Source organism: Rhinolophus ferrumequinum, chromosome 4 (assembly GCF_004115265.2).
Source record: "Rhinolophus ferrumequinum isolate MPI-CBG mRhiFer1 chromosome 4, mRhiFer1_v1.p, whole genome shotgun sequence".
NCBI lineage: Eukaryota > Metazoa > Chordata > Mammalia > Chiroptera > Rhinolophidae > Rhinolophus > Rhinolophus ferrumequinum.
In genome coordinates, this window is record NC_046287.1 from 103,220,774 (window position 1) to 103,244,163 (window position 23,390).

Consider the following 23,390-nt stretch of genomic DNA (forward strand, 5'->3'; position numbering starts at 1 on the left):
TTAATTTTATTTTGTCACTTTGTGTCTTTATGCTTAGGTTTATTACATTCTTCTGTCAAAAACAAGTGTTTACAGAATGATTCTGAAGAACCAACTTTGTCTTTAACCAGCTCTTTAAGAACAAATCTGAGAAAATATTCCAGTAATGAAAGCAGTTCTTATAATCATAAAATAATATCTCAGGATCTTGATTATAAAGAAGCAAAAGTTAATAAAGAAAAACTGCAGTCATTTATAACCACAGAAACTGATTATCTCTCGTGCTTGCAGGAAAAACATTGTGAAGCTGACCCAAAAAGCCAAAGCATTTCAGACATAAAAGAAAATGTCTTGCCTGCAATGCCATATTCAGAAGTACAATATAGTAGTGTTCACTTTCCATCCCAGGAAAGCTGTTTATATAACCATGATAAGGCCAGTATTTTAACTCCTAGCTCCAAGGATCCTCCATCAAACCCAGTTGTGATTTTTAGAGGAAAAGAATCATATACAACCTTAGAGAAACTAAAATATAAGAATTATGGAGCTGGTTTTGATTTAACCAAAAATATCACCATGGAAAAGAATCAAGAAATACGTGTTTTAAATGAAAATTCTAAAAAAGCTGAGCTGTTGTCACCTGAAAAATACGTAACAGTAGCATCATCTTCTGTTAAGGTACAATTCAACCAAAATACAAGTCTCACAGTAATCCAGAAAGATCAAGAAGAGACAACTTCAGTTCCAAAAATAACTATCAGTTCAAACTCTGAAGAACTTTTCCAAGACAATGAGAATGATTTTGTCTTTGAAACAACTACTGAAACGAATATTCTTGTTTTAAAAAATACTAAGGAACTTCATGAGGCTGACCTCAGTTACGTAAGAGGACCTATTCTAAAGAACTCTACCATCGTAGTAGGTACAGGTATCGATGATAAACAAGCAGTCAGTGTGTCCATTACAGAAGATTTTGATTCATCATCTATAGTCCGTGATCTTACAGAGAAGAACAGAAATAATGTAACACAGCAACTAAAAAGGACTCTAAGCGAAGATTCAAAATCAGACATCTCCTTGGATATAGATAAGAAATCAAATAGAAATAATAATTACATGGACAAATGGGCAGGACTCTCAGATCCCATTTCAAATCACAATTTTGGAAATGGCTTCAGAACAGCTTCTAATAAAGAGATAAAACTCTCTGAACACAACATTAAGAAAGGTAAAGTGCTTTTCAAAGATATCGAAGAACATTTTTATACTGATTTAGCTTTTGTTGAAATTGCAAATACATCATCGTTAGAAAATCAAAAGAAACTAAGAAAACCTCACGCACTTAATTCACAGTCAACTAACATTGTATCTGGGTGTGTACAAATTAGTACATTTGCTTCTAATAGTGAAAATAGTCACACAACTCCTCCAACTGTATCTTTAAAGCAAGATTTTAGTTCAAACCAGAATTTAACACCTAGCCAAAAGGCAGAAATTACAGAACTTTCTACTATATTGGAAGAATCAGGAAGTCAGTTTGAATTTACACAGTTTCAAAAACCAAGCCATGTGATACAGAATAATCAATTTGAAATGCTTGAAAACCAGACTCCTGCCTTGAATACCACTTCTGAGGAATGGAATGACATTGATCTTCATCTCAGAAATAATGCCCCAACTATCAGTCAGGTAGACAGCAGCAGGAAATTTGAAGGTAAGCAAAAGTTTGTTTGCTCATTGAAAACCAACTGTAACAAAAGTGCTTCTGGATATTTAACAGATAAAAACGAAGTGAAGTTTAGAGGCTTTTATTCTGCTCGTGGCACAAAACTGAATGTTTCTAGTGAAGCACTGCAAAAAGCTATGAAACTGTTCAGTGACATGGAGAATATTAGTGAGGAAAATTCTGCAGCAGTAGATCCAAGAAGTTTCTCTTCAAGTAAATGTAACGATTCTGTTCTTTCATTGTTTAACCTAGAAAATTATAACAATGATACAAATTTAAATGAAAACAATAATAAATGCCAACTAATACAACAAAATAATATTGAAATGACTACTGGCACGATTGTTGAAGAAAATACTGCAGATCACAAGAAAAACACAGAAAATGAAAATGACAAATATGCTGGTGCTGGTACAAATATTTGTACCTTAGGAGACTCTAATGGCAGTGATTCAAATAAAAATGATACTGTTTACATCCCTAATGCTGAAAATGTCTTGCAATATGTTGATCAGCACAACATACATCTAAAATCATCTAGCCAGTTTATGAAGGAGGGAAACATTCGAGTCAAAGAAAGTGTGTCAGATTTAACGTGTTTGGAAGTTGTGAAAGCTGAAGAAACATGTCATGTTAATACCTCAAATAAACAAGAGTTGACTGCTAATAACATGGTGCAAAGCATAAAAGATTTTGACATTTTTGATATATCCTTTCAGACTGCAAGTGGGAAAAATATCAGCATCTCCAAAGATTCATTAAATAAAGTTGTAAATTTCTTTAATCAAAAATGTGCAGGAGAAGAATTGAATAACTTTTCAGATGCCTTGAATTCTGAATTCCTTTCTGGAATAAATGTCAACAAAATAGACATTTCAAGTCATGAGGAAACAGATATGGTTAAAGAGAAAACATTGAAAGAAGGTGAACCAGTTGGTATTGAAAATCAATTACTGACTCTCCAACCAGGACCAGAATGTGAAATCGAAAAGATCAAAGAACCCACCATGTTGGGTTTTCATACAGCTAGTGGGAAAAAGGTGAAAATTGCAAGGGAATCTTTGGACAAAGTGAAAAATCTTTTTGATGAAAAAAAGCAATATAATAATAGTAGAGCCACTGATTTTAGCCATCGAGGGGCAAAGATGTTAAAGGACCAAGAGGAATGTAAAGAAGGGCTTGAATTAGCTTGTGAGACAGTTGAAATAACAACTGACCCAAAGTACAAAGAAACGCAGAATTCTCTAGAGGAAAAAAAACTTGTTTCTAACAAGACTGCCATGCCACCCAAGCTCTCAAGTAATAATTTATACAGACAAACTGATAATCTCCAAATGTCAAATAGTATCTCTCTGAAAATTAAAGTATGTGAAGCCATAGAAAAAGAAACAGCAAAATGTCCTACAACTTGTTACGCAAATCAGTCCATTTGTTCATTTGAAAATTCAGCATTGGGATTTTACACAGGATGTGGGAGAAAAATTTCTGTGAGTCAGGCTTCACTACTTGAAGCAAAAAAATGGCTTAGAGAAGGAGAATTGGATGATCAACCAGAAAAAATAAATGCTGCCAAGGTTGTATGTTTAAAAGAATATCCTGAGGATTATGTAGAAAATCCTTCATGTGGTAATTGCTCAAACACTATCATAACTGACAATGAAAAAAATCATGTCTCTGAAAAACAAGACTCAAGTTATTTAAATAGCAGTAGCATGTCTAACAGCTATTCATACTATTCTGATTTTTGTCATTCCAATGAGGTATATAGTAAATCAGAATCTCTCTCAAAAAATAAAGTTGATAATTCCCGAATTGAGCCAGTAGTGAAGAATGTCAAAGACAGAAAAAACACTGGTTTTTCTGAAGTAATATCCACTATAAGAGAAGCAGACACATACCCGCAAACTGTAAATGACAGTATTTGTGTTCAGAAGTTTGTGACTAACTCTTCCCCGTGCGAAAATGAAAATGCAGCCATGGAAGTAACCATGTCTGATTCCAGTAATTTTGAGGCAGGGCCACCTGCATTCAGTACAGCAAGTGGTCATATGGTCAGTGTGTCACATGGAACAAAATGGAGACAGAGGTTTACAGATGACTGCACTCCGGTTGTTAAGCAAAACACTGAGAGTAAATCAGGCACTGGCCAAACAAAAACTGTGGCAAGTTACCGTAAGGCAGTGGATGCATCAGAGGATATTTTCCCTAACTCCTCAGATAGTGAAGAACATAGTATGTGTTCATACAAGGTTTTTGCTGACATTCAAAGGGAGCAAATTCTACAACACAGCCAAAGTATGTCCGGATCAGGAAAAGTTATTGAAGTATTACCTTGTCAGGTTAATTTGAAAGCTTCTGATGTATGTAAATTTCATACGGGGAAACTTCCCAAGTTGGTCTCTTCTACAAATGCTTGTGGGATTTTTAGCACAGCGAGTGGGAAGTCTATAGAAGTGTCAGATGCTGCATTACAAAAGGCTAGACAGGTATTTTCTAAGCTAGAAGAGAGTGCTGAGTTGCCCTTTTCCACAGTATCCTTTGAACAACAGTCGGAGAAGGTCACAAGAGAAGAAAATACGAAGACACATACCCCGCAAAATGCACTATCATCTGCTTTCTCTGGATTTAGTACCGCAAGTGGAAAACAGGTTCCAGTTTCTGAAAGTGCCTTAAGCAGAGTTAAGGGGATGTTAAAGGAATTTGGTTTAAGCAGAAGTGAATATGGTCTTCATTGTTCACCTACATCCAGACAAGATGTATCAAAAATACTTCCTCTCTCCTGTATTGATAAGAGAGCCCCAGAACACTCTGTAAACTCCCAAATGGAAAAAGCCTACAATAAAGAACTTAAATTATCGAATAACTGTAACAGTGAAATTGGTTCTTCAGATAATACTCACTATGTTGAAGTATCTCCGTTTAAGCGAGACAAACAGCAGTTGGTATCAGGAAGCAAAACACCTCTTATTGAGAACAGTCATCTTTTGGGGAAAGAACAAGCTTTACCTAAAAACATAAAAATGGAAATTGGGAAAACTGAAATGTTTCCTATTCTTCCCGTGAAAACAAATACAGAAATTTGTTCTACTTACTCCAAAGACCCAGAAAACTATTTTGAAACAGAAGCAGTAGAGATTGCCAAAGCTTTTATGGAAGATGATGAGCTGACGGATTCTGATCTGCTGAGTCATCCCGAACCTTCTCTCCTTCCATGCCAAAACAATGAGAGAACAGTTTTGTTAAATTCAAGAACTCAGAAAAGAAGAGGAGAAGCACTTGTCTCGATTGGTAAGTGTCCATTTTTTCGTTTTGGTTTGCCAATCACATTTGAAAATAAGTCCTCAGTAATCCTGGCATACTAGCTTATAGTATTGAGGGTATTATATACTCTGTATGTTTTGCCAGATTTTGATGTGTGGGTTGGAGAAATGTGACCTCACTCTTGATATCTAAGTCTGTGTACCAAGAAGTTGTGTTTTGAGGTTCTCCATGGACTTTTAGAAATTATTAATATAGTTATAATTGAGAAATTACTATTAAAAATTTTAATTCATCTAGAAAAGTTGAAACTCTTTATCTTCATATTATAATAGCCTGCATTAAACAACTTATTGTTTTCAGATAGATAGATAGCAGAGGTTCAGACTGTGGCTCTTATTAACTTAAAAAGTTGGTTTCTAGTTATAGGTGTTGGCTTGCTTCCTTTTTGTTCATCTAGGAAGTGTTCTCAAATCAGTTATCCTTAGCAAATAGTATTGTGGTCTTAATGCCATTTGTGCTGTCTTCTAACATCTCTTTTAACTGTGTGTCTAACAACTTAGTTCAACTACTAGACTAGCTGATGTGTAATTTTTTTTCAGTTAGTATCTCTGAGTAGAAGTAATATTAAATAATTGAATCTGTTGATCAGTTGCAATTAAAGTAAATGCCAGAACTAACGTTCCAGCTTTAAAGTAGATGATCTTAAATAACTAGCTCCTTTTAAAAAACTATATACTCATAGAATAATTGAGTTATTATAAGTCTTCTTGTCCAGTCCCTTCACAATACAGAGAAAGACACGGAAGCCCTCAGTTCATTCTTCCACTTGGTGCCTTTCGCCCCTGAGTTATCCTGGTGGATACAGGGTTGCTTAATCAAGTGTTATCCAGGTCACATTCTGTACCAAGTTTATGTTATGGCAAAGTTGTAAGTTTATAATACTTACTTTAAACTAGTGCAGAATTCTGAAGTGGAGATGCTTATAGTCATGTTCTTTTTATGGAAAATAATGGCTTTATTTATAGGGTTCCATTTTGTTCATGTGTATACTGAAGTGGGTTCGCCTGCTTTTCAAAACAACTTCTAATAAATGTTCTCAACAGCATCACTATTTAATTTCCCTGACTTCTGTTATATACCAGGGGTGCCAAACAAATGTATACAAGCGGACACTTTGGTCAACATTGCTCAAGCAGTAGTTCGCTGTAATCAGAAGTGTCTGGGCGCTGATGGTAACCACTTTGAGCACCACTTGTAATTGCAGAAGTCAAACGTGACTTGTAGCCATCTTTTGTTATCGATATGTGTTGAGTATTACAATGTTAATACAGTTTTCCTTTCTTAAAATGTGTATACATTTTTTGACACCCTCTGTATATATAGAACTTAATCAGCTTCTGGTTACTTAACCAGTAACCTTGTTAAACAGTTAAGGCACATTATAATCTAACACTTGATACAAGCCTTGCATGGACATTTTTACTTAGCAAATCCTACTTATTAAATTCATTGCCTTTAATAAAGCATCAAAAAGGAAAGTACCTGTTATCACATATTATCAGTGTGACTCAGAAATGCGTAATTAGCATTATTGTTTAATTTTACTCTCAGCCTTTGTAAAATTTTCAAATAAAAAGTATTACCATATTTTGACATGTATAATAATGTGCACATTTTTGCCCAAATTTGTGAGGGAAAAAGAAGGATGTGCATTATACATGGGTAGTACTAATTCCATATCTATATAAATGTTTTTAATTTTTTTATTTATGCTTATGAGTTAAAAGTGTAACTCTAGAAATCAATAGCAATATCCGTATGCAAAATGATACCCTGGAATACAATAATTGGTTTTATTGAACTTACGATGAACTTGCAACTACGACTAGTTCTTGGCTTTCTGTGATGCCGAAATATCATAAATTTGTTACTGGTACATAAAATTCCTTGTACCTTGTATCTGTTCTTGTGTTTTGTAATTATTTGTTACATAAAATTTCTTGTGACATGTTAAAAATAAATGCTAAAATTCCTTTATAATACAAAAAACAAGTACCTAAATGTAAACAAATAAAAATCTGAATTAAAACGAAAGATTTGTTTCCCTGAAAGTTTGGGCCAGAAACATGAGTGCACATTATACATGGGAGCACATTATAAACGCAAAATACGGTACTTTTCGGGATATGAAATACAGTATGGGAAATATAATCAGTAATGTTGCATAGATTATGTAAGGTGCCAAATGGGTACTAGACTTATCAGGGGGATCACTTCATAGATTGTGTACGTGCCTGACCATGCGCTGTACACCTGAAGCTGAAGTAGAATAATATTGAATGTCAACTATAATTAAATATATATATACATATATATGGTCACGGTATGTAAAGTACAGCATAGGGAATATAGTCAATGGTATTGTAACAGCTATATACAATGTCAGAGGGGTAGTAGATTGGGGGCGTTCTCATTTTGTGAGGGGTATAAATAGCTATTATGTTTTATACACCTGAAACTATTGAAAAAGTATTACTTTTCCTAATATTTTAATTTTAGTAATTTAAAGAATCTTTTCTCTTACTCTAATTCAAGGACCTATATAATAAATTCCTTCTTGAGTTTAATACAAAAAATGTTTATTTGAAGAAGTTTTGTCCTTATTGCCAATAAACCTAGAATTACATTCAGTGCTAGCTTATCTGTGGTATCTGGTAACATCTGTTTGTCCCAAGATCCAATTAAATAGGTATTTTTAAGTGGTCAAGAAATAATAGAAATTAAAGTGATATTGAAAAATGAATCCTCTCCTTCAGAATAGAATGGTTGCTATTTAAATTATAATTAATATGTATTTTTTGCTTAACATATTGTAAGAGTCAATATTTTAGTTTTAAAAAATGGACTATAGGCTTTTGAAAAATAAAATTGATGTTATTTGCTTTGAAAACTATGAAAATTTCTTTTTAGGAGAACCCCCAATCAAAAGAAACTTGATAACTGAATTTGACAGGACAGAAAATCAAGAAAAATCCTTGAAGTCTTCAAAAAGCACTCCAGACGGTAAAATTTGGTTTTTATCCATATTTTTCCCCTTCTAATAGGTACTATCCATAATATTCTTAAAATTACTTTTTCTCATCTCTTTTGGGTATATATTAATAGATAATTGGAAAAGACTTTACAGTGTGGTTTTTTAAACTTGTCTTACTTTGTTATGTGCACTTTTCCTTAATACCTAGTATGATGTGGACGTTGTCCATCATTAGGAAATGTGAAATGATTAATAAAAAAGCTATAAGAATTTAGTAAGAACTTAGTATAATAATTTTGTTCAGGAATCAAATCAAGCTTTGGCCCTCACCATTCCACCAAAATCATGCTTTCCTATGTCACATGGTGATCTCTGTGTTGGCAAATCCAGCAGTCATGTCTGTGTCCTCACTTGACTCCATCTTTCAGCCACATTTGACATATGAGGTCTGACAATTAAGTTCGTGAACTCATCCTAATAAAAGGCTACATACCTCATTGCTGAGTATCACTATGGTCACCTTTGAAGTACTCCCCTTGGGAAGCTATGCACCAACACCAGCGCCTAGTCCACCCTTCAAAGCAATTTTGGAACTCTTTTGCTGGAATGGCCATCAGAGCTGTCGTCATATTGCCCTTGATGGCCCGAATGTCATCAAAATGTCTTCCTTTCAATATTTCCTTTATCTTCGAGTAAAGAAAAAGTCATTGGGGGCCAGACCAGGTGAGAAAGGAGGGTGTTCCAATACAGTTATTTGTTTACTGGCTAAAAACTCCCTCACAGACAGTGCCGTGTTGATGCAAGAGCCATGAATTGTTGGCGAAAAGTTCAGGTCGTCTAACTTTGTCACGCAGCCTTTTCAGCACTTCCAAATAGGAAAATTGTTTAACTTTTTGTCCAGTTGATACAAATTCATGGTGAATAATCCCTCTGATATCAAAAAAGGTTAGCAACAGCCATACAAGTTCGCGAACTTAATTGTCAGACCGTGTATAATTGTCTCAAGCTTTTTTGTGTAAATATTTACAATAATGTGTAGTAAATAGACATAGTAAATAAAATCTCCCTTAGAGTTTCATTAATACGTAATGTAAAATTCATTTTCATTATAATGCATAATGTAAAAAATATTTTTCTAGGCACAATAAAAGATAGAAGATTGTTTATGCATCACATTTCTTTAGAGCCAATTACCTGTACACCCTTTTGGTAAGACGTGTTTAATTTTTTTTTTTAATTCTAATATTATGTAGGAAAAGTATGGGTTTTTTAGATAAATATTTCTAAAAATAATGGGACTAATATTCAATAAAGGAGTTAATGCTTCCCTTTTTGAAAGCCTACATCAGGATTAAATAATTCTGTACTTTGGTAGTACTTTATAGTATTATATTATTATCTAATTTTTTAGAGTCATAAATAAAGTAGACAAACAGGTTTTATTCTGATTTTTGGATGAGATATTGAGGTTGAGAGGGATTAAGGAAATTACTCATAATCAATTAACAAAAAGATGGCATGTGTAGAAAATATCATTTTATCTCTTCTCCCTCTCAAAACCTTGCTAAAATTACTAAGATAATTTTTTTATGTATAAATCCACAAGGACAGTTATCAGAAGAAACAACAAAATTTTGGAAGCCAGAAAGCATGAAAAACTTAGAAAGCCAAAACCTGACATTAAAGCAAGCAGAGAAACTCTCAATTTCCCCTAAAGAATCTGAGAAAGACTCAAATTGGCGCAACATGTACTTCTGAAGTTGAGGTAGAAAATAGGAAAATTAGTTGAAAATCTGTTTAAGCAGCAGCTATATCCTCTCCTAAAGCAGACTGGCAGTTATCCCTCTTCAAGAAGGTTATCTCCAGAGCAGATGAGTGGGAAGGATTCTGAATTGGGAATGGGATGGCAGGAGGGGACTGAAAACAGATTAAGTGAAAATCCATACGTTGAGTAGTGAGACTCCCTAGCCCCCTTCCCATGCTTGGCTTCCAAATGCTGGCAGCGAGGCCTCTGTGCAGAAGACTGGAAATTTTTTTCTGGGGAATATGACCAGTCCAGTAGAAAAAACAAAAAATATTTACATTTGCAGGTACTCAGCTGAAACAGCATAGCCAGATCACCAGACAGTAAAGCCAACAATAGCCCACAAGTACACAGCTTCCAGTAAACTCTTCAGGGCTTCCCCCTTAAATAAGAACAGATAATCAAGGATCACTGGAAGAAAACCTTTGTGAAAGATAGTGTCCCAAGTACAAAACCAAAAGCAACAAAAAAACAGAAAAGAAAAAGAAAAAGGAACTTAGAGGAAATAGACCGTGTAAGGAGAAAAAAACTTCAAAATAACTTCAAAATAAAACTTACTAATATTCTCAGGAAAGAGAACATATTGCATCCTTCAATTAAGAACAAGCTGCTAAAAAAGAGCTCTTAGAAATTCAAAATATGATGGCACAAATAAATTAACTCTGAAGTAATGGAATATCAAAGTTACGAACACCCCCAGAATGTAGAGCAGAAAGAAAAAGAGACGAAAAAGGACTGAAAACATAATCAGAAAGTCAATCCTGTGGGTCTTACATCTGAAAATTTGGAGTTTGAGAAAGAAGGAACAGGAGAAATGAGAGAAATTTTCAGAGTAAGAATTTAAGATATTTTACCAATAGTGAAGGCCATGAGTTTCCTTGATTAAAAAGGCCCGCAGAGAGAGCACAGGAATAAAACTGGCCCACATTAAGGTGCATCCTCATGATATTTTAGAACACTAGGAAGGCAAAGAGGAACCTTAAATTCCCAAGGGCAAAAATCACGTTTTCAATAAAGTTTCAAGAGTCACAATGGTATAAATCCTTTCATTGTTAACAATGGAAGCTAGCAGACTATAGATTCTGTAATGTATTATACAGAGCAATGTCTTTAAAATTCCGAGAAGAAATGATTTCCAACATAGAATCCTATCGCTGACCAAAATATCAAATTAAGTGTGAGGGTAGCCCTTTTTCAGATGCCAGTTATTGAATGGTTTATCTCCATAGCATTTACTACCATTTCGCATATTTGTTTCCATCCACTAGACTGAACTCTATGATTCTGTTATGTTCATCGTGGTATCCCCCAGCCCAAACAGTGTCTGACACATAGTAGGAAATATTTGATGGATACGTGAATGGATAACTAAATGAGTTCTAGGGTGACTTCAAGTACCAGGGGTTTAGGGTGGGGTAAAAGGAAGTACAAGGTTTTTAACAAGATTTCAAATATTAGGAAGAACGTGTATGCCAGGGAAGATGATAAATATAGTTTGGGACATGTTGAGTTTGAGGTGAGTCTGGTGCCATATGCAGTTCAAACTGTAGAAATAACACCTAGCGGAAAGTCAGGCATGAAAATACAGATTAATTTTTTTTATTAGTTTCAGGTATACAAAACAATGTAATAGTTAGACATTTACACCCCTCACAAAGTGATAACCCCCTCCCCCACAGATTAATATTTTTATTGTTAGGTATATGATTATTTAAACAATGGAAATGACTCACCTCACCCACAAAAGTGTCTAGGAAAGAAATCCAGCTTTGGAGATAGGAATATTTTTAAGAGTCAGAAAAAAGGAAAAACCAGCAAAAAGAAAGGAAGGAGAGAAGGAAAGAAAGAAAGAGACCATGGTTGTGTAGATATTAGTGGTGAGAATTTAAGAAGAAAAAAGTCAGCTGTCCCAGCTCTCAGAGGTCTAGTAGAATGGGTGCACACATGAAGCGATATTGTTTGGGTATTTGGGAAGTTACTAGCATCTTGATTGAGAACAATTTCTATAGAATAGTGGGAGAAATGAGAGTTCAGTGAACGAGGGAGTGCAAATAGCTAGTTAAATTACCTGTTTATAAAGGTTGGCCATGAAGGGCAGGTAACAGTGAGTCTTAGCTTGAAGGGGAGATGAGGCTGAGGAAAAAGTGTTTCAAGGGTGGGCAACGGTGGCTAAATGAAAAGAGCACTAAAACAGGTGGTAGAAAGAGAAAGGAAGGAGGTGGGATAAATTGAAAGAATGGGGTTCCTTTCTGAGAAGACTGAGTTCTTATTAGCTGGGGTCAGGAGTACCGGTGAAGGAGTTTAGCCCCGAGGAGAGGACGGGCAGCTTTCTGTGGTAGAAGAGGTGAGTACAGAGATGGAATGGGAGGAGACAGACGCAGAGAGTCCGTGTCTGACTGTCTCTGGTATGGTCAAGTCAAAGCCTGGAGTCAGTGCTGACACCTAGTGGTAGACTTGAAAAGTGTGGCATTGTTTGGGATGGCAACTATGATGAAATGTGAAACAGTAACCGGAATAGGATCTTTATGTAGCAATCGAGGGCCTCCAAAAAAATGCATATTCCATAACGTCTACATATGTGTACATTTACTGGTAAATAATCAAACTTAAACGTTTTCTCCCCATTGTAGCACAACTAAGGAGTGGCAAGAAATACAGACTCCAAATTTGACTGCACCTGGTCAAGGATTTCTGTCTAAATCTCATCTTTATGAACACCTGACTTTGGAAAAATCTTCAAGCAATTTATCAGTTTCAGGGCAGCCATTTTATGAGGTTCTTGCCACAAGAAATGAAAAAAGAAGACACTCAATTACTACAGGCAAAGCGATGAAACTCTTCATCCCACCTTTTAAAACTAAGTCACATTTTCACAGAGATGAACAGTGTGTTAGCAATACTAATTTGGAGGAAAACAAACAAAAACAGAAAAACATAGATGAACATGACTCTGGTGTTAATGAAAATAATATGAATCACAGTGAAATTCATCAGCCTAACAAAGATAATTCCAATCAAGCAGCAACTGTAATCTCCACAAAGTGTGAGGAAGAACCGTTAGGTATTGTGTGAAAATTTATGTTGACATTTTTTTGCCTTTCAGGTAGATATTTCTCGTATGAAATAATGCCTCGAGGATTTCCCCCTTTTGTGATGATTAATAATTTTAAAACTTCCTTTAATGCTTTAGATTTTTCTAAGTCCAAATATTAGGTTTTAATTATTCTAATATTTTCTTTCAAAGGTAGCTACTTATAAACTTTGTTGTTTAAAAAGCTAGGACTGCCATTACTGGAATATATTTTTTATCAGGCTACTAATTTTCTTCCAAATTCGAACTAAAAATAATAGATCTATTTCTGTTGTTTACAAGTTAAACTCTTTTTCACCCCTGAAGATTTAAAATTAGAGCAAATTGATAGATGCGGTTTTATGAAGCAAAGGTGGTGCTTTTTAAATTTTATATTCAGTATTATTGGTTGCTAATTATTTATTCCTTAATAGATTTAATTACAAATCTTCAGAATGCCAGAGATGCACAGGATATGCGGATTAAAAAGAAACACAGGCAACGTATTTCTCCACAGGCAGGCAGTCTGTATCTTGCAAAAACGTCCACTATGCCTCGAATCTCTCTGAAAGTCGCAGTAGAAGGCCGAGCTCCCTCTGCGCGTTCTCATAAACAGGTACGCTTTTGTCTGTAACAGTAACAGCCTCTAAGCAAGTTGTAACTTTGTGTTGTTAACCAGTATCTCCACGTTGTTCTGTTTGAAGACCAACACATTAAAGCAGGAATGATGGATGAATGAAATCCCCACGTTTCCCAGTCACCCCACAGTGGTAGCCTCGTCCTCTACTGCCTTATCCTACCAAACTGATCTGTGCTTCAGAATGACGATTTCTCTTCCCCTTCAAAGCATATTCATTTTATTACTATAAGTTCTGTCTACTAGCTGTTAGAGGAAAGTAGTGTCAGCGAATTTAAAGTGTGACTAACTCATAGCCCTGAACCCACAAAGAGCTATTTACATTTTTAAATGAGGATTCTGATCAAGCCAACACTATCTAGGTAGCATTTTAGGCACTGGAGAGGTGAACATGATATTGGTAATATTTACTGAGTATTTCCTATGTACTAGGCGTCTTCTAAGCTCTGTACCTGCCGGTTATCTCTCTTTTAGTCTTCACAAGCACCCTAAAAGGAAGGCACTATTATTTTGTCCATCATTTTACAGATGAGAGGACTAAACCACAGAGAGGTTGAAGTAACTGCTCAAAGTCACTTAACTAGTAGTAGAAGAACCAAAATTCCAGAGTCAAGTCTGAACGAAGGAAAAGAACTCTGGTAGAAAAAGACATGCTGGGGTGAAAGTGAGCACCTTGAAAGCAGGCCAGGCCTATGTAGAAATCTGATCTGAGGCCAGCTTTCCTGAAATACTTACACTTTGCATTGTTCTTTCCCTTTCAAATGTTTGAACTTAAGAGGTTTTGTAAAACATAAATTACTTTTATCCCCACAATGACTTCCTATGGCAGATCTAGCAGGAGGCGTGTACACAAGGGAATGAAAAAGGTGCAGCAGACCCTTGCTTGGATGCATGGGTCATTTATATACATTAAGATTTTTAGCTTCTAGTAAGTAAGGTAAATATTTTTACAGTGAATATTTTAATACTTAAATGAAAAATTTTTGGTAAATTCAGTTTTGGTTTGTTACAATCGTTTTTATTCAAAGAAACATGCTCTTTGTTTGCTTTTGTTTTTCATTCATTATCAAATTTTTTGATTATTTTGTGCAGCTATATATGTATGGCGTTTCTAAACACTGCGTAAAAATTAACAGCAAAAATGCAGAGTCTTTTCAGTTTCACACTCAGGATTATTTCGGTAAGGAAAGTTTATGGGCTGGAAAGGGAATACAGTTGGCCGATGGTGGATGGCTCATACCCTCCAATGATGGAAAAGCTGGAAAAGAAGAATTTTATAGGTACTCTATGCAATAAGAGATTTTGTGTTTTTATATATTCCATCATCCCTCTCTTCCTTACAAGTCCCCCATTTTTCTCTTTCCTTATCTCTCTTGTACTTAAAAAGTTGGCTAGGAATCAAATTTTTATACATTGAATCATTTTAAGTTGATTATGGTCCAATAGACATTCTGTTGAAATCTTCTAAAATGTGAATGACCGTGTTTCCCCCAAAATAAGACCTAACCAGAAAATAAGCCCTAGCATGATTTTTTGTAAGACATCCCTGAAAATAAGCCCTAATGCGTCTTTTGGAGCAAAACTTAACATAAGACCCGGTCTTATTTTCAGGGAAACACGATGTTTCATCTTAGGATTTAATAAATTGGTTTTCTTAAATTAGAGCATTTTTCTTGTCGACTTACAAAATAAAAAGTGATTTTATTATGTTTTTGGACTATTTTCAAACAAGAATGTTATGTATATCTTGCACTTGTCTCGTATTAACAAATATCTGCTATCGATTCTAGTTGGAAAAGTATGGTAAACAGTGATATTATTTTCTTGTATGAAGTAGCCTGCACTGTGGAGAGGTTAAGAGTATTATATTACCCTGTAACCTGGTGGGCATGGTTCGGAACATTTGAGTGTTGACGCTCCAGTTATTTTTTTGTATCATTCATCAAACATTGAGCACCTACTACGTGCCAGATACTATTCTGGGTACTAAGGATGACAAACCAAGAAAATCTCTACCCTAAAAAGTCATACATTCTAGTGGGAGTGTCTGCAGTGGGGAAAGAAAATTTTAAAGAGAAATAAGAAAATTGTATTAGAAGGTGATAAATGCTATAAAGATAAAGCTGGAAAGGGGGTAGGGAGAGTTGAGTGGGGAGAGGTACAGGGTTTTTTAATGAGTAATTAGGAGGCTTCCCTGAGCCTGTGGCCTTTGATCAGTGACCTGAAGGAGCTTACGGGTGTGAGCATGGGACCGTTGGGCACAGCATCTTAGGCTTGGGGGGTGGCGGGAGGGCATGTTTATTGGGGGAGCAGGAGGAAGGTTAGGGTAGCTGGAGTAGACCGAGTAGATATAGAGAGGTAGGGCCTTACAGACCTTTGCAAGAACTCCAGCCTTTATTCTGAGTAATCCTTTTTACTCCAAGTAAACCATCAGAATGTTTAAAGCAAAGGGTGACCTGATCTGACTTATTTTTGAAAGAAGGACTCTGGCTACTTGTTGAGATTGGACTGTGGGGAGGGGCAGGGCTGGGAGCAGAGAGACCGGTGCGGAAGCTGCTGCAGTAACCCGGGTGAGGAGTGGTTGCTCAGGCCAAGGAGCTGCGGTCGAGTTGGTGAAAGTAGTTGGATTCTGCGTATATTTTGAACGTAGCACCGTAGCACCGTCAGCATTTGCTCAAGGAGTGGATGAGGAGTGTGAGGAAAGAGGAGAGTAAAAAAGGCTCCAAAGATTTTGGCATTAGCAGTTGGAAGGGTAGTTACCATGTCCTGAGAGTTAGGAAGACCAAGGATGGAAGGGAAATTGGGAGTTCAGTTTGGGACCCTCGAAGTTTGAGGTATTAGTAGACTTGCAGTGCAGATGAGCAGGCAGTCAGATATGCAAGTTTGGAGCTCATAGGTGAAGCGTAGGCCAAAGAAAGCAGTTTGAGAGTTGTAAGCATATAGATGGAATTTAAAGCCATGAAAAAGAGCCTGAGAAAGAGGAACCCGAAAGTTAGAAATAAAGCCAAAGAGTTGGTGTGGCACAAGCCGCATGAAGGTGGCCCTTCAGGGGATAGAGTGGCTATGTCAATGCTGCTGACAGGTGTACTTAGATGAGGGCTGCGAAGTGACGGCTGAGGTTAGCACGCGGAGTCCCCACTAACGTTAATGAAAGTAATTCAGGAGATCCGTGGGGTAAAAGCCGGATCACAGTGCCACGGACGGCAGGGGAAGGAGAGGTGCTGGAGGGAGAACACAGTTATTCTTTCAGGCGCTGCCCAAAAGAGCAGCAGAGAAAAGGGCAGTATGTGAAGAAGGAAGTGGAATCAAAAGGTGTTAGTTTGCTGTGTTTGTTTGTTTGTTTGAAGGTCGAAAAACTGTTTTTTATCCAGTAGAAGGGAATAAAATTGATGCGGAGAGAGAGGAGGCATCTCCCAGATCGGTGTCCTTAAGTGGACAAGGAAGGGTGGGAGCTCATGTACAAATGGCAGAAGGCACAGTGTAAGGGGCGCATGCTGCTGGGTGCGTAGATACGAGGGCAGAGGCTAATGAAAGCCCCTTCCGTTCCTTAGTACTGAGAGTGAGAATAATGGGAAGGGAAGTGGAGCTTGAGATTTGAGCAGAGGGGAGCACCAGGACTAGGGAAGGAAGTTCTTTGGTGATTTCTAAAAACAGTCTCTTTAAAAAGTTGAAATAATTGTATTGACTAATATGTTAAGTGAATTTTTATTAGTATATTTTGATACATATCAATTCATTTTCTAAAATTATTTTTAAAACTTACTGAATGCTCTTCTATTGTGTAGTTTTTTGCAAAGAATAGTTTTGGTTATTGAAGTTAATATTGTCTTACGTGTTTTTTATTATATTATTCTACCTTTCTGTGTTCAGGGCTCTGTGTGACACCCCAGGTGTGGATCCAAAGCTTATTTCTAGAGTTTGGGTCTATAATCACTACAGATGGATTGTATGGAAACTAGCCGCTATGGAATTTGCTTTTCCTGAGCAATTTGCCAATAGATGCCTAAACCCAGAACAGGTGCTTCTTCAACTAAAATACAGGCAAGTTTACAGCATTACATGATGTCATCATATCCTGCGATATGGGTCAGACTTCTCTGCAGTCTGTGACTTCCATGTCATAGAGGCACACGAGCCAGCTGTCGGTGACAGTTGCCATCCTACATTGCTGTGCAGTTGTATAGGGTAGTTCTCTGGTCACCCCCCAACCCCCACTTAAGAGAAATCACACATTCATACACCTGTCTCCCTCTTCCTCCCACCCCCTCTTTAATCTCATATTGAGAAGAATATGAATTACTAATTCAATCTACTCTTCGGGGATTGCTAATAAAGCATTTTTGTATTTTGAGGATTTTAATATTTAATTCATTTTTAACACTATAAAACTTAATGTATTTCTAACTACCAAATTTTAAATTCTCTCTGTCTCAGTATTTCTTCAATAAAGGTATTAAATTTTTATTTTCAATTATTCGATGACTTTTTTCTGCAATGAAATTAGACACTCACAGTTCCTAAAATGTGCATTTTTCTTTTTAGATATGATATGGAAATTGATAGAAGCAGAAGATCAGCTATAAAAAAGATAATGGAAAGGGATGACACAGCTGCAAAAGCACTTGTTCTCTGTGTTTCTGAAATAATTCCATCAAGCACAAATCTCTCTGAAACTTCTGGCAGTAAAACTAGCAGTGTGGAGACCAACAGAGCAGCCGCTGTGGAACTGACAGATGGCTGGTACGCAGTGAAGGCCCAGCTGGATCCCCCGCTCTCGGCCCTCCTCCAGAGCGGCAGGCTGGCCGTAGGCCAGAAGGTCATCACTTACGGAGCGGAGCTGGTGGGCTCTCCTGACGCCTGCCCACCTCTGGAAGCCCCAGAATCTCTAATGCTAAAGGTAAGATAAGTTAATGCACACTCTTGGAAAAAATCAGTCACTGATTCAGTTAAATTCTGGAGAGCTTGTACATTTAAAATTTTTAATTTACCAATGCCTGTTAAGGATACACCATTTCTTGGAAAAGGCCTGATAATCCTAATGTAAGTGGCAGATTGCTCAGGTGCGTTCTCAGAATGTATCCCATTGTTAAGCAGCCTGTAAAAGGCTTATGACTCCCCCCCCAAAAGGCAGCCACTGATGCATCCAGCCTCAGGCTACTCATGTTCTCCCCAAAGACAGCCACTCTGAAGCTTCGGCTGTTCCTTTGGCTTACTCTGCTACGTCTCCTCTTCTCCTTCGTTTCGACAATAACTATTAGCCTCCTGCGACAAACGAGGACGAGTGAAGTCTGGATTCAATGTTTACGTTATAATGACAATAGTTTTTGCAACTCAGCATATAATATACTATGATTACATTTCCTTTCTTCACAACTTACTGCTTTCCCTGGAGTTATTAACTGTCTTGCTTTTTTTGTTTCTTAATTTTCTGTGTCCTTACCACCAACTCATTCCCATACAGGAGCTATATAAAACTCATCCCAATATGTTAAAATACCTTTATCAGTTCCATTTCTTTTTCTTGGAGATCCCTTGGACCTCTCCATGTTCCTGCTTTATCTGAAGTGGTTATTTTCTACATATGCTGCACAGTTATTCTGGAAATTGTTTTCACCACTTTCTGTGTTAGAAGCCCTGTTTTCTGGATTTCATATCTTTTTAGCTTTATTCCCTTGGTTTAAGGACACACAACCCACCAGCCTCTTGAGAAAGGGGGCATGCAGCTTTTTAAAATTATATTGTAAGGTTGGCCAAATAAAGAGTTTGAGATTGAAATAATTCCTTTAGAATTTTGAAGCCATTTCTTCTATTATCTTCTTGCTTCTAGTGAAGCTTCTGCTAAGTTCAGTACTATTCTTATTCCCAGTCCTTTACTGTGAGATCTGTTTCCAAGAAGTGTTTAAGATCATTTGTCTCCAGTATTCTGAAATTTCATAATAATGTACCTTGGTGTCAGCCTTTGTGTTAAATCATTGTCCTGGGTACACAGTGACAATCAGTCTATAAACATATGTTCTTCACTGAGTTTGGGGAAATTTTCTTGAAGTAATTGTTTGATCATTTCTTCCCTTCTATTTTTTTCTCTTCATTTTTTTAATTCCTGATATTTGGGCACTAAGCCTCTTAGATTGGTCCTGTCATTTTCTTGTTTCTTTCCCTCTTCTCTTCCTTTTTTATTGTCTGTTTCACCCCCTACTTTCTAGTTCTTAATCTTCTAATCCCTCAAGTGAATTTGTGCCTTTCGGCATCATTTTCAATTTCCTAAGACCTTTATTATCCCCTAAATGTGTTTTTCTGACATAAGGATTTTATTTCACAGATACAGTATCTTCTCGTCTTTCTGAGGCTAATTAGTATTTTGTTTTATTTTAGTTTTTTCTGCTCCCTGCATTTTTTTCCCCTGTGAGAACCTTTTTTTTGTTTGTTTGGGTGTCTCAGGTTGGAGACTTTGCCCCACTGCTAGTTGTTAGTTGTTCTTTCCTCTTCACTGGTGGGTCACTAATGAGCTGATTAGAAGTGCTATGTGAGGTGGGTGGGGCTGGTCAACTTGTGGGTAACATGGAGATGTGATTTTTTTTTTTTTTTTGGTTTAATTAGGAGACCCTCAAATATCAGCAACTGTTAGGAGAGCTGGGCAGAGTAAGAAAACTAACAGGGATTCCTTTTGAGCATAAGGGTTTTCATTGCATTTTTTGTTTTCAGTACAGCATCTCACCTCACACTAGCTGCTTCTGCCTGTTGTTGCAGAGTCCAGGATGTGTGTGGTTTAGCCTCTCCAGAAAGTAAATTCTCCTGGGTTCTTTTTGGGATGAGGGATGGACAGTCACGTGGTTGCCTGGGATGGGAGAGGAAATCTGAGGTCTTAACTATCTTCATACAAAATCTCTGCCATTCCTCCCATTTTCAGCCACACCTCATGCTCCTGCCTACAGAGGGTACCTATTGCCTCTAGTGTCTGGGTTATTTCCTCAATTGTTTTGTTTCATATTGGCTCCATACAACAAGTTTGCTAGCTGAGTAACCTTGGATCAGTTATGTAATTTCCCTTATACTTCAGTTTTGTCACCTGTAAAATGGGAAGTCTTAGGGTTGTTGTGAAGATTAAATGTTAATGTAAAGCACTAATGCTGTGCCAGGCACCACAGTAAGTGCTCTGTGTATGTCTGCTGTTTTTATTAACTGTAGTCATCCTCGAGCTGCTTTGTTATTTACCACTCGTGCAACAGATTTTTAGCTTCCAGATTTTTGGTGATATTTCATCTATTGTCTTTTCCAGTTCTCTTTGTTCTTCTAGGTTTTTTAAGGGAACCTAGATAAATAAGTATATTTTAATCCATCATGTTTAAATTAAAGTATCTTTTATTAATTTTCTAATATAGGCAGACCTTGGAGATATTGTGGGTTCAGGGCCAAACCACACAATAAAGCGAATGTCGCAATAAAGCGAGTCACATGAATTTGTGGTTTCCTAGTGCATATGAAAGTAATATTACACTATACTGTTATACTATATACTATAGTGTCTAAAAACAATGTACATACCTTAAAAATACTTTATTGCTAAAAATCACTAACCATCATCTGAGCCTTCAGGGAGTCGTACTCTGTTTGCTGGTGGAGGGTCTGCCTCACCACCGATGGCTGCTGACTAATCAAGGTGGTGGGAGCCAAAGGCTGGGGTGGTTGTGGCAATTTCTTAAAAAAAGACAACAGTGAAGTTTGACATTTTGACTGACTCTTCCTTTCACGAATGATTTCTCATAGATCACAGATCACCATAACAAATATAATAATAATGAAAAAGTTTGAAATATTGCAACAGTTTCCAAAACGTGACAGACACAAAGTGAGCAAATGCTGTCAGGAAAATGGCACCAGGAGACTTGCTTGATGTAGGATTGCCACAAACCTTCAATTTGTAAAATACACAATATCTACAAAGTATATGGGGGGGAAATCACAGCATAAATTATATACATGTATAACTACTATGCTGTACACCTGAAACTAATATAAAATAATATTAAATGTCAATTGTAACTGAAAAAATAAAAAAATATATATTCGTGAAGCACAATAAAACAAGGTATGCCTGTGGTAATATTTATATAACATTAAGACTTTATAGCAGCATAAACAATTTTTTTAAGATAATACATTTTGAAAGTATTTTTACTGTCGTACAATTTTTCAACTTATTGTCTGTCTTCCCTTCATGAGACTTTTTAAAGTGAATATTTTTAAAGCAGCCAGTCCTAAAAGAATGAAAATGTTATGAAATCTGAAATACAATTGAATATATTTCCTTCGCTTATAAACCAATGTATTCCTTAATTTGTCCAGATTTCTGCTAACAGTACCCGGCCTGCTTGCTGGTATGCCAAACTTGGATTCTTTCGGGACCCTAGACCTTTTCCTCTCCCCTTGTCATCACTTTTCAGTGATGGAGGAAATGTTGGTTGTGTTGACGTAGTTATTCAAAGAGTATATCCTATACAGGTATGATATGTTCTTGAAACTTACTCTCCATTTCTCTCTTTTGAGACAGTTTGAATGATCCCTCTTTACCATGTTTTCTGTCCGATGCATCATTACAGTGGATGGAGAAAACATCATCTGGATTATACATATTTCGCAATGAAAGAGAAGAAGAAAAGGAAGCAGCAAAATATGCAGAGGCCCAACAAAAGAGACTAGAAGACTTATACACTAAAATTCAAGCAGAATTTGAAGAGCATGAAGGTAAAATGAGTTGTATATTACAAGTTATTTTCGTTAGAATTTTTGGAGGCTTCTAGTTTAACTTTTGTAATTGGGTAAATTGTCTTTGAGTAATAGGTTTCTTTGTTCTAATTCTGAATCTGAATTTTTTTCTGTTTTTCAAAATATTATTACATAAACATACAGGTAAGCATTGACCTAACCCCAAATTATTAAATCTTTACTCAACATACTGAACTTTTTAGATACTGTAATTGTCTTACACAGTTACATAGCCATAACACTTTGCAGAAGTACATTCCCTCTTGAGTGTCAATACTGTGGTATCTTTTTTTGGTATTTGTAGTATTTGTAATATCTTATTTTGGTATTAGAGAAAGAATAGCAGCATGGGAAAGCACTATCAAATTATTTTCCTCTAGACAAGTACTGTATGAATCACTTACATGTGGAGTATAAAAAAGACAAACTCGTAAAAAAATGGTGGTTACCAGAGCATGGGGTGGGGAGATAAGATTGATATTGTTTAAGATACTTACATGCGTAGTAAATAAGCCATAAAGATCTAATACACAGTATAGTGAATGTACACAGGGTGCCAGAATAATATATACATATTTTAAGAAAGGAAAAAACGGTATTAAAATTGTAGTACTCAATATCTACCGATAACAAAAGATGAATACAAGCCACATTTGACTTCTGCAATTACAAGAGGTGCTCAAAGTGGTTGCCGTCAGCATCCAGACACTTCTGATTACGGCAAACACTGTTTGGTAGACTTCTGTGGCAAGCGTGTAAACTGCTCCAACGCCACAGCAGAAGCAGCAGGACTTGTTGCTGTGCGCGGGCTCCTGGATCTTCCCTTGTGCACGTCACACACTGCACCACGTGTCTCAAACTTATCACGACTGCGTGCAGTTGTTAGGCGTGTTGGAGGTTCTGTTGCACATTCACGCCTCCATTGTCGTACTTCCACAATGTTCTTGAATTTCAAATACCACTTCAAAATGCTCATGCGCTCTTGGAACGACAACCATGATTCTGCCATTTTCTGTCCTGCCTGATGCATGGTGACACTAGCACTCATTGGATTAACGCTATCTTTTGAGCAAACATCATACTACACATTGCTACCGTAATTCAATTCAACTTCAA

The 23,390-nt window shown here is 36.6% G+C and overlaps 1 protein-coding gene across 1 annotated transcript in view; it reads left to right on the forward strand.

The window, feature by feature from the left end:
- Positions 1-23,390, forward strand: part of BRCA2 (BRCA2 DNA repair associated) — a 57,516-nt gene that overhangs the window by 16,219 nt on the left and 17,907 nt on the right. Inside the window, 10 exon segments of the mRNA XM_033103779.1 lie at positions 38-4,993; positions 7,937-8,029; positions 9,140-9,209; positions 12,435-12,865; positions 13,309-13,490; positions 14,604-14,791; positions 17,382-17,552; positions 18,054-18,408; positions 21,855-22,010; positions 22,109-22,253. Of these exon segments, the coding sequence (XP_032959670.1) occupies positions 38-4,993; positions 7,937-8,029; positions 9,140-9,209; positions 12,435-12,865; positions 13,309-13,490; positions 14,604-14,791; positions 17,382-17,552; positions 18,054-18,408; positions 21,855-22,010; positions 22,109-22,253 (6,747 nt within the window).